Genomic DNA, 12,105 nt, shown 5'->3' on the forward strand with positions numbered 1-12,105 from the left:
AAAGTAACCCGCAAGCAATGAAGCATAATGAAAATAACACAAATTGAAATTAAGCCATCTAAATTATTTAAGTTTAAGGACAATGCTACAAAACAATATTAAAACTTGGTTGAGTTGGTATGTGTATTAAATTAAGCTCACCGCATATCTTCGATACCAGGCGGCCACCACTACCTGGCTCTTTTTCAGAAGCAGAAACTGAGTGCGGCACTTCCATCCGCGATAGATTTTCTGGATTAGAGTGGCCAGGTCCTCTAGGCACTCCCTTCTCTTTTCTTCCAAGGAAAAGAGCTGAATAAAATGAAAATCATAGACTGTTCAGATAGGTAGCAAAAATCCACTTGTTTTTCTGTACTTTATACAGCCAAAACAAACACATGAAACCTGATTCATATGATCATAATCATATTATACCATATTAACACTGACCATATAAACACTGTAAAAATATAAGGAAATTAAGTTGTGGAAGTTAACAGTAGCTCTCTTTATATTGTGCTTTATTGGGCATTACTGTATACAATGCCCAATTGGGCTTGTTTTGTTCTGCCTAGTTATTGTTTTGCAATTTAGGATGTTCATAGTCTAATCAGATTTGTCACGTCTTGCCTATAGTCAACTGATAGTCAAATCAGACGTGTGTGTGCGCGCACGCGCTGTGGGGACGACACAAGGTGGTTAATGGTACAGCACAAAGTGTAGCGCAACATTGATGCACCACAAAATCACATATTAATTTTCAGGATTTGTTTAGAACAGAATATACCTTAATGAAATAAGCCAGAATCAAGTCACAATGTGCAAAATAAATTTGATTAGGCAAAATGTCTGAAATGCAGGACAACATAATTTTCAAAACACAAGAAACAAATAGTCAAATTAATGGATATTTTCCTTAAACATTGTGAAAGAATGCTGTGCCTTACAATACTAGACCAGATCTTGCCTTAAAACTATTATAAAACTACTCGATAATAATTAATATTTTTTTACAGACGGGAATACAAGCACGTTCATTACCAATGAACTACAGTCAAAATTAAACAGTCAAAAAGTCCCTTTGACCTTTTTTGGGTCATTTTGTTTATATAGTATCATGCAGTGCAAAGTTAAGTCTAAGTAACGGTCTTCATGCATTTAAAGAGACAGTGTTAATTCATATTTAAATGCCCAAACACCAAGTGTGTGACAAATGTTTGGTAATTGCGAGTCATGAGAGGGTGCATGCGGAACGTGCAGAACATGGTCTCCGCGTCTTCTGTGCTGTGAAACGACGTGCTTCTTGTTATACCGAGAGACGTGATCATGCGCTGCATCATAGCCAGACCTCACGCTCAAATGCTAACCAACCCTAAAAATGTCTAATTTCTTTACATCATAAATAGTATTTTTGCCGGTGCATTGCGTCTGCTACGCCACTGCCTATATCACCAAAATGGCAAGATCTCCTTTGCATAACACCTCTGTGAAGATTCGACTGTGAGACATCGGTTGACCCTTGTCTGCCTGACCTCGCCTTCTCCTCATCCAGAGGACTGTCCGAGCCCGGCTTGGTTTTCTTTTGTGTTTGCGCCCTTTAATTAAATTCTTCATTGACTCAAAATCTTGTGAAACACATCTGCTCTTGGGTCCAACTCTTCTGTGCGTGACTTAATGCAACGGCCAGCATGGACCCAGTGGCTGGTTCCTCGTTGTGTGCTGCACTTGAATGCAAGGTAGGCTAGTCAGTAAGCTGGGTCGTCATGAGGAAGGCTTGGCCGCTGCCCAGCAGATGGTGGAGGTGTTAACCGCCCAAGTGGTCGAGCTCATGTGCCAGCCGGAGCTACTTCGTTCATCTGAGACCGGGTTGCACTTACTACTCTCACCATTTGTCTCCCACAGAGCGAAACTACGATGTTGGCAACCAATAATTTTTTTGGGCACTTCGAATTTGTCTTGTCGAACCAACCAGGCTCTTAGATTGGTAAACACGATGTGCTCTCTCCGTGCTTCACTCCCGTGGATGACGTGCCTACCCCTTATCGACACCATTCTGTTTCTACCTGAGAACCGGATTGGCTGACGAAGGTAGATGAACTTAGCCTAAGCAAACTGCTGGAAAAGGCTGTCTCCAGGGGAGAGACAGGTCTTGAGAGATGAAGGAACAACGAACGAGCAACTTTCCTTCTGTGCCCAGATGTTTTAACCCTGAGGGCGTCACACCCCTCTAGGGTGGGCGATCGACTGTAGTGAGCTGATTTTGGGTGCAAAAACATGTTTCTTTGTCTGGCTCACTAGCTCATTTGCATTTATGGTTAGTTATATCATTTTAGGATAAATGCCACATACATTTTGCGCAGTTAATGTATTTATTTGGTATTAAATCTGCTCTATCTGAACATTGCCATTTTAAAATACTCATATTTTAAATACTTTCCAATGTGAATGAACTTCTAAATAATTTAAAATCCACATGGAACATTTAAAACTACAGTTTGTAGAAACCGCTGCGAGATGGAGCACGATCAAAACAACAACAACAATGGCGTAGCTTGGTGACGCTGTGAAGGACCGTGGAATGATGGGACCTGTTGTCTTCAACTCCACCGCTGGCCATAAATCAGACGGGAACGAGAAATTATGTTAGCGGACGAGTAGTAAAATTGTATCAATGTTGTGTATAATTGTGGTCTATAAATAAGTGACGCTTGCTAGACGCTAGCCACTACTTTCGCCTTTGTCCATGACACTGTTGTCATGCGGTTTCTAAGTCAGTAAAGGCGGTAACAAAGGGTCACGCGGATATGACGCCATTGACAGCCGCTGCACAGCCCGGTCTCACGATTTACAAGTAGTTGGAAACATTTGAGATATTTTAAGCAGGCCTACCCATCGGAACAAAATGTATAGCACTAGCCTAGTGGTTTTTGGATATTTTACTGAAAAATAACAATCATGGTGTCATTTTATTGTTGTTAAAATGTATGATTTATAATCTATGAATGAGCCTAACACAGTTGGGGAGTTGAGTATACGTTTATAAAATATATAAGGAGGTGAACTTCTGCTAATTTAAGAGCTGTCATAAAAACCCACATTAAAGCATGTTAACATCACAAACAAGATTTATTGTTTCAAATTTAGTATGTTTAAACCTTCGAGAAACGTTAATGTATCGAAACAGAACTTGGTATATATCATCAATGTCTGGACCTGAGGTGACATCACGTTTCGGCTTAGCGCCACCCACTGGTCATAAGATATAACAAATAGCTATTTTTTCAGTTCTTTGATGAATGGATGCACTTTTTGGAGCATCAATAAGTTGACACACATTAACTCCAATTCTACTGGTTGGAAGTAAAAGGATACATGGTATTATAACTTCGACTGCATTCCTTAAGAAGAATACCATATTCAGTTAGGATGCCTTGAGGGTGAGTAAACTTGGGGATATGTTGATTTGACGGTGAAATAGCCCTTTAAAAGCTTTTGGATTGATCGAACAGTTCTTGTATACTTCGTCAATGAATCTGACGGTGAGCATGCCAAAGGGTCATATGGCTGTATCTTTGCTGTCAATTATTTGGTGAAATTAAAAGCAGTTGGACCCAACATTAATACTTGTGACTTATATAGAAACCTTGTACACTGAAATAACGGACAGAATCGTGTTTCCTGATATTTATTTGAATTTTCTGATTTCAACGCCGGGGGAGTACACAAAGCAAAGTCCTGAGTAAACATTTTCTTCTTGAGCAAAACACGTTTAGTGGTTTAACAAACGGAATTTTACAAGATTTACATTGCTATTCGTTTACGGTGTTGACAATATGTTAAAGGTTACTTTAAGTTTGTATGAAATACATCTGCTTAGCATGATAAAAGAAATACATTTACATTTACACAACATATAAAGGCGTTAAAAAGTAGTTAGGTAACACTATTATGGTATGATTCAACAAAAACAATTTACCTGAGCTGAGTCTGATGTGAAATGGGTAGCAAACATCCACGTTTCAGTATTACATTTGTTTCAGAAAATTGCAGCGGTGCATTCGTTTTTTCCTTCAGAAATCCCAGATTCTGTCAATTGCACAACAACTTTATTCCATTCTAAATAGATTTCAGATTACAGTAAACACTACTGTATTAAGTCCTTTTGCCACTCAGTGGCCGTGACTCGCTTGACTGCGGTGATGTCATGTGCATACCCACTATTACGCCCTGTGTGTTCCTCAGTTCCTGTTCCGCTATTCGTTAGATTTGGTTTGTGGTTGTGCTTGTGGATTCTCTATTGATTTGTTAAAGTAACTCTCTTGGATTATTCTCCTTTGTCGTCCACTCTGTTACTAGATATTTCCGGTGCAAAAGACCATCCTATAATACATTTGTTATTAGCAACAGATACGAATTTTAGAGTAGGAACTTGTTTTTGTATACAAAACTTTTTTCCGACATACAACAATATGGGAAAATACTATTTCGACAGTTCAAGCTGGAACATTACTTGGTGACTAGAGCCGAGATGGGACTGGAAACAGGGAGAGGTTTGAACATGATCTTTAGGATAAAAAGGGAGATCATGCTATGTATGTCTATGTAAGAAAAAGAATAGGACAATAATGCTATGTAAGTCGCTTTGGATAAAAGTGTCTGCCAAATGCAAATGTAATGCTAGAGGATTGGTAAACAAATGCATTGTTAGAGCAGTAACTGATGCTAATACAGCACAATGGTGGGTGGGTTGCGCTAGTATTTCTCAGCTGGAGTCTCTTTTCCCATGTTAACGGAGTAACACTGAAAGGGGGATGGGGTCAGGGAATAAGTGAAACCATGTGTGGTTTGCATTTCTTTCTTTCACAAGGGAAGTCGATTTTTTTAATGTGAGAAACCTCCTACTTGAAAGCGTTTAAGAATTGTGTATATAATCTTAAAAGATTACACCTAATACTTCTGCATTTTCATATCAATCTTACAGACACATGCCTTCCACCTCTCATGGAAATAATAAAGTACTCCCTGCTGACATCCTATTTATGAGACTTAGATTCCACGTTTTACTTAATTACTTTATATTGCATGTAGGAATTTTTAGTCTGTTTAATATTTGACATGTGTTTTTATCTCCTTTATTTTAAATGTGTGATTCTCAGTGATAACCACTATGCGTGTGTGTGCTTGCGGCTGTATCTGCGCATTCGTCTGTGTGCGCATTTGTGTGTGTCTGTGTGTTAGTACATGTGCATATTGTGTGTGTGGAGTAATTTCTATGTGGGTATGTTTGAATCTGTGTGTGTGTGTGTGTGTGTGTGTCTTCTGTGCTTTCACCTTTTTTGGTTTTACTTTATATGTTTTGCTATGTCAATATGTTTCATGTACAGCTGCTTTGTAACAATGCAAATTGTAAAATGTGTATATAAATAAAGTTGACTTGACTTAAGTTTACGATTAGCCATAATACCCTAGACTATTCCATACGGCATACAATACCTTTGGCTATTTTGAGAAACAGATAATTAATATCAAGACATTATTAGGGTAAAAATAAACAGATACATGACTTAAATAAATGATTGGCATTGTTGTAATTATTAGGGCCTATTTTGAACATTTCCATCGATATACTGCATTTACTTAATAAAAGTAAAGGCGGGACGAGAGACTCCTCTCTTATGCTTCCGGAGCTCCTCCGTGAGAGATGCGAGACCGGTGCACGCACAGCTGACACACGTTATCACTCACGTCACCGACCTCGCATCTCTCACGGAGGAGCTCCGGAAGCATAAGAGAGGAGTGACAACAGGGAAGGGCGAGAGAGGACCAGGCCTGGATCATATTTGATGTTTGTCACAGCCACCAGTCGACCGTGAGGGAGCTATCGGCATTTTAAGTTTGTTTTGTGGTTTGTATATATAATTAAAAGTCTGTTTTAATTTTCGCCGGTTCCCACCTCCTTCCTTCCTTTATTGAACTTTGCTACAGTGTGAATTAAAGTCCTTTAACTTGAATTAAAGTTTTTCACCTCATTTTGGTAGACTGAAAGTGGCAACACTACACGTTACAGAGTTTGCTTAGTTACATCTGAAAAGTGAAACAAATAATTTCAGGTAATTCAAACGGGCCCACAATTATAGCTAAATAAAAGGCCTCAAACTGGAGGCTCAATGTGGGCTGTTTTTATTCTCAAATATTTGAGTGGTAGATCTTGCATTTCATCAATTCTGAGGTAGGGGATCATGGTCTCAAAAAGGTTGGTGATCACTGGAGTTTGTAAAACTAGGAACATTTTGTTATATGGTGCATTCGAATCGGCATGAGCCATTGATTGAGAGGAATATAAATGTATATCTTAGGTGTACAATTTTAAAGTTATAGGTAAAAATGTATGTGGAAGTTAGGACTGTTTAGCGGCGGTATGGCGTTTGGGTTAGAGACTCTAACCCAACTTTGTGGCTTGACCCCTTATAACAAAAGTAATACTTGAGGGAAAGTTTAAGACAGTATAGGGTAATACGATGCATTCTATTTTTGTATTTCTCCATGCAATATACACTGGTAAAAATAAATACTTTGTTGGGTTGTCAGAATCTGTCAATTATTCAACTGAATTATATAATTTAATTTAGGTATATAATTTTTATGTTGTTATTTTAAGGACTGGACACCTAAAATTACAATATACCAAAACAATTTGCAATACCCAAATGTGGAGGAAGAATATTTGTTAGTTAAGGTATGTTCATCTTCATGTAAGTTAATTTGTTTATATGTATGAATTGAGCAAAGTCAGCAAGTGGGTGTGCCAGTGGCAAGGGACCATAACTCCACCATGGATGTAAGTATGTGTATAAGAGTGGGAAAAAACCTTGGGAGAGACCAGACTCAACCGGGAGAACCAGTTCTCCTCTGAACAATTGTATCAGAGAGTGTTGCATGAGTACATGAGTCTCTTGACACTACAGATTCACTACATGAACGCCCCAATGTAATGAAAATTCTTTCATTTCCTTTCAAGTTTTGCACATTTGAGTTCTCAATCACAATGGCCAAACTCCTCCTAAAAAAAGCTTTCAGCAAAGGCTGTGAGCAGTCAGTAAGGTATTACTCAACTCACCGTTCTGGGGTTCCTGATGAAGATCTTAGAACGTCCATAAGCAAACTCCTCTACAGGCACCTGTAGGTCTGTCAGGAGAACCTCAACACCCTCTCTGATAGAACACATGGCATCAAGCTGTCAATTGACCATGTCATTCAGATATAGCACATACAGTGAGGTACAGCAGTTTGACAAATAATATTGTGTAATACAGAACTTTTAATTGGATTGGGGTTATGAGTTAAGGTTAGGGGTTAAGGTGCCTAACTCAAGTTGTGGGTAATGAGAGTGGTCGCAATGCTGAGCTAAAAGAACAAAAGTTTGTGTAGAACCTAATAACGCCTGTGACACAGCATAAAATGCATGGTTTCAAAGAGCATCCTGCAAACTTAATTGCAGCAATAAAATGTGGTTAATGTCACAAATTTGCTTACATTTAATGAATGGCAAAGACTAAATAATAAAAGGCAATAATAATAAAGAAACGTTACATAAAAGTAACTTTTACACCCTCTTTATATTTACAGGTAAGATACAGTACATTCTGGATGTACACGGTAGGTTTTACGTGATGGTGGGTATATTTTCTGGTAAATCAAACAATACACTCTGACTTTACAGTATATTACTGCAGGAGATAATAAACAGTGTATGAGAAATGCAAATCAAAAACATTGTCACTTTCCACATGGAAAGAGAACACATGATAATGCTAACAAAAGATGACAGAAGTGAATTTGTAAACATCTGTCATTTTGTGTTTAAATCATTGTAGTCCTTAACTTACAACAGTTTAGTCAGAACTTAAGAATCAGTCTTAAACTTTACTAAGAGTTGCTTTGAGCTTCTTTATAAAAGTATCCTACTCTTAAAAAAGTCCTACTTCTTACCAAGACATATTTTACATTTAAGTCAAAGTTTAAGACTACTTTTAAGAGCATTAATGATAAGTTTTATACATACGGGCCCAGATCTTTCAAATAAAAGAATGCAAAAAGTGAATGCATTTCATAAACACAGTTAAAAGAGCTGGGTGGTCTAACCTGGCTCGTCCGTTCCAGTGGGGCCATGTCTTCTTGCAGAGCATCTTGTAGCGTTCCAGGCAGGGCTCATATGCTTGGCGAAAAGCATAACCAGCCCTTCTCACGCGTACATTTTCCATCAAACCCAAGTAGCGCACCTGATGACATACTAGTGAGTCTGTGAAAATGTGGGCTGCTTTCTTGTCATTGGGTTTGATACACCTAAAGAACAAGAACTTAAATATTACATACTAAATAATAGGTGTAAGTTTATAATATTGCCTGAATCTTACAAGTGCAAGCTTTTGATAATATATGTCAGCTTTATTTTATATAGCGCTTTTGACAATTTTCATTGTTACAAAGCAGCTGTACAAGAAAAACATGTGACCTCAAAATAAAAATAATTAAATAAGTTTTCTAAGATACTACTTTTAAACTACTTCACTTAAATAAAATGAGAAGTATCATATGTGGATCATGGATTTGGCTAATTTTGCATTTGGAAAGGATCAGTTTTATCAAAGAAAGGATAAAACATTTCAACGTTTTGTGAGCATGTCATTTACTAATTTGAATGGTTAATCTACAGATTGTGTTAGTGCATCACAGTTGCTGTATTGTTTTTACTTGGATGTCTTTGTTATTTATTGGCATCTTGTTTGTAACCACCAAGAGACATAAAGAAAAGTTATATTAAAAATTAACAAAAAAAGGGAAAAAGAGAAGAATTTTAGGACCATTAAGAAGTTTTCCCACTCTGAATTTATGATGATTAAGGACTTCCATCCCCAAATTTTCATTTCTGTAATGCAAGATTATTTACTGCATATTATGTGTACATTATGTACTTACAATATCGCAGAGAATTGTGTATTCCCAATACGTTTTTGTAAATATTTTATTATATCTTTTCATGTGACAACACTGAAGAAATAACGCTTTGTTATAAAAGGTGTACACTCACCTCTTTACACTGCCACCTAAGTGAAAATCTCCAAATTGGACCCAATTAGCCATTTTCCCTCCCTGGTGTCATGCAATTCATTAGTGTTACAAGGTGTCAGGTGTGAATGGGGAGCAGGTGTGTTAAATTTGGTTATCGCTCTCAATCTCTCATACTGGTAACTGGAAGTTCAACATGGTACCTCATGGCAAAAAACTCTCTGAGGATCTGAAAAAAAAGAGTTGTTGCTCAACATGAAGATGGCCTAAGCTATAAGAAGATTGACAAGACCCTGAAACTGAGCTGCAGTTTGGCCAAGACCATACAGCAGTTGAACAGGACAGATTCCGCTCAGAACAGGCCTCGACATGGTCGACCAAAGAAGTTGAGTGCACGTGCTCAGCGTCAAATCCAGAGGTTGTCTTTAGGATATAGACGTATGAGTGCTGCCAGCATTGCTGCAGAGGCTGAGACCATACACCGCACACTGCATCAAATTGGTCTGCATTGCTGTCATCCCAGAAGGAAGCCTCTTCTAAAGATAATGCACAGCCTTTACACTCCCTCCTATCCTTGGCTGTCTGACATTCTCTGTGAACAACGGAGTACACTCCAAGCACACAGCTTCTCCTATCACTGTTATGCTAATGACACCCGGATTTACATCTCATTTCACCCAGATACCACTGTAGCAGCTCGCATTACAGCCTGTCTAGAAGACATCTCAGCTTGGATGAATGAGAATCACCCTCCAGCTGAACCCTGCCAAGACAGAACTACTCATATTTCCAGCACATCCCACGGTGCAACACGATCTCACCATCCAACTTGGCAATACCATAATCACTCTTGCCAAAACAGCCAGGAACCTTGAAGTCATATTTCAAGTCAAGTAAGCTTTATTTATATAGTGCTTTTGACAATTTTAATTGTTACAAAGCAGCGGTACAAGAACATATAAGGTTATGCAAGTCAAAACATAGGTAAAATATCAGACACACTATAAATTCCTATATGCAGTGTTAATTAAATAAAACTATAAAATTCTAGCAGCCCCCCCGGCCAGGCAAACAGTGTAAAACAGTATGCAAACGGTGGCGTGGAACCCTAAACTCCATTGGAGGAGAAAAAAATCTCAGAGGGGAACCAGGCCTAACCAGGGGATTCCAGTTCCCCTCTGGCAAAAGCTGCAGCCTCTGCACAAGCTCGACACTTCTTGCACAACAAGGCAAAATAAAAAATAATTAGATTTAAGATTATCTTTAATAATTTTGTAGAGTCGCCGTGTCCTTTGTCCAGCTCTATCATCACAGTATTTGTCAGGTCTGGGCATGGACTGCGTCCTGCCCGCTCTGGTAACCTTGGACTGCGTCCTGCCCGCTCTAGTAACCTTGGAACAATGAGACAAGACTGGCTGAGAGTAGAGTACTGTTCTGCACTCTTTGATGCAACAAATGCATCAGTTGTTTTTGGAAGTGTTCCTGGTTGCGGTTGATCTAACTAGTGCAGCCTAAACCTTTGGAATATATATATATATATATATATATATATATATGTAATAAATATCCATAGAAGGGAAGGAAGGAGGCGGGAACCGGCGAACATTCAAACACAAACTTTAATTAAATAAACAATAAACACTGAAAACGGAAGTAACCGGCAGCCACCTCACGGTAGACTGCCGGCCATAAAACATACATAAACTAAACATATGTCTGGGCCCGGTCCTCTCTCGTCAACAGTCCTGCCGAACATCCTTTTAAGCTCCCAATCTCCTCCGTGATAAGATGCGGGACCGGTGCGCGCACAACTGCTTGCACTGATTATTCAATCCACCGGCCCCGCGTCACGGCTCTCGTCCCGCCTTCCTCACCACACACCCCCCATCACCCCTTACAGGCCGGGGGGCACCACCGAGACTGTACCTACTCCCCCCCCCGGGGAGCCAGTCTCAGAGTCGGCGGCGCCTGGGGGTATGCACCGGCGAAACGAAAGAACGGAGACGGGAGCCCCGGGAGCGACAGGGACGAGAGAGGGGAGAGAGGAAAAGAAAAAAAATTGTCCCGTTCCCTGACACGCTGTCGCTCGGTCCTCAGCCAGCCGAGAAACTCTTCCTCGCAGTGCCATGCGATGGTACTGGACGCTCGGTGGACAGCTCGATCCTCCTCCGCCCCCTGGCGGCCGGCGATGGCCCTCCAGCTGAGGGCAGCTGGTCCTCCGTTCCCTGCTCCTCCCCATCATGGCGGCTGGCAGCAGGCTCGGCCCACGGCGAACGGGCCTTGGCTCCCTCCTGGACGGCAGCCACCCCACCTCGACCTCAGCACCGCGATCACCCTCGGCAGCGAGGGCTCTTTGACAGCATGTCCCTCCTTCCTCCCGGGTTTAGGCACCAATGTAATAAAGATCCATAGAAGGGAAGGAAGGAGGCGGGAACCGTCGAACATTCAAACACAAACTTTAATTAAATAAACAATAAACACTGAACACGGAAGTAACCGGCAGCCACCTCACGGTCGACTCCTTTTAAGCTCCCAATCTCCTGCGTGATAAGATGCGGGACCGGTGCGCGCACAGCTGCTTGCACTGATCACTCACGCCACCGGCCCCGCGTCACGGCTCTCGTCCCGCCTTCCTCACCACAATATATTATGATATTGTAGTGTATGCTAGATCAAAAAGATGCATCTTTAATCTAGATTTAAACTGACAGTGTGTCTGCCTCCCGGACAGTTCAGGGAAGACTGTTCCAAAGTTTAGGCGCTAGATAGGAAAAGGATCTGCCGCCTGCACTTGATTTTGAAATTCTATGCATTATCAACTGACCGGACGCCTGAGAGAGTAGTGCACGTGAAGGACTGTAATACCAGAGAAGTTCACTCAAATTCACTTTAGGAGCTAAACCATGCAGGGCTTTATAGGCAATAAGCAAGATTTTAAAGTTAATGAGATGCTTTATAGGTAACCAGTGCAAGGTTGACAGAACCGGGCTAATATGCTCATACTTTTTTGTACGTGACTAAAGTCATGAACAGCTGTCCTTTAATGATCACATTGCAAAT

General features: G+C 40.3%; 1 protein-coding gene across 4 annotated transcripts in view; it reads right to left on the minus strand.

Annotated features, from left to right (window-relative positions):
- The window catches only part of myo1b (myosin IB), a 175,516-nt gene that overhangs the window by 21,602 nt on the left and 141,809 nt on the right, over window positions 1–12,105 (minus strand). For all 4 annotated transcript variants that reach the window (XM_079463941.1, XM_079463939.1, XM_079463940.1 and 1 more), the window contains exons 18-20: window positions 8,122–8,322; window positions 7,097–7,190; window positions 142–291 (exon numbers count right to left, since the gene is read on the minus strand). In XM_079463941.1, the coding sequence (XP_079320067.1) occupies window positions 142–291; window positions 7,097–7,190; window positions 8,122–8,322 (445 nt within the window). The remainder of the gene's footprint in view (window positions 1–141; window positions 292–7,096; window positions 7,191–8,121; window positions 8,323–12,105) is intronic.

Source organism: Barbatula barbatula (genome assembly GCF_947034865.1).
Source record: "Barbatula barbatula genome assembly, chromosome: 9".
Lineage (NCBI taxonomy): Eukaryota > Metazoa > Chordata > Actinopteri > Cypriniformes > Nemacheilidae > Barbatula > Barbatula barbatula.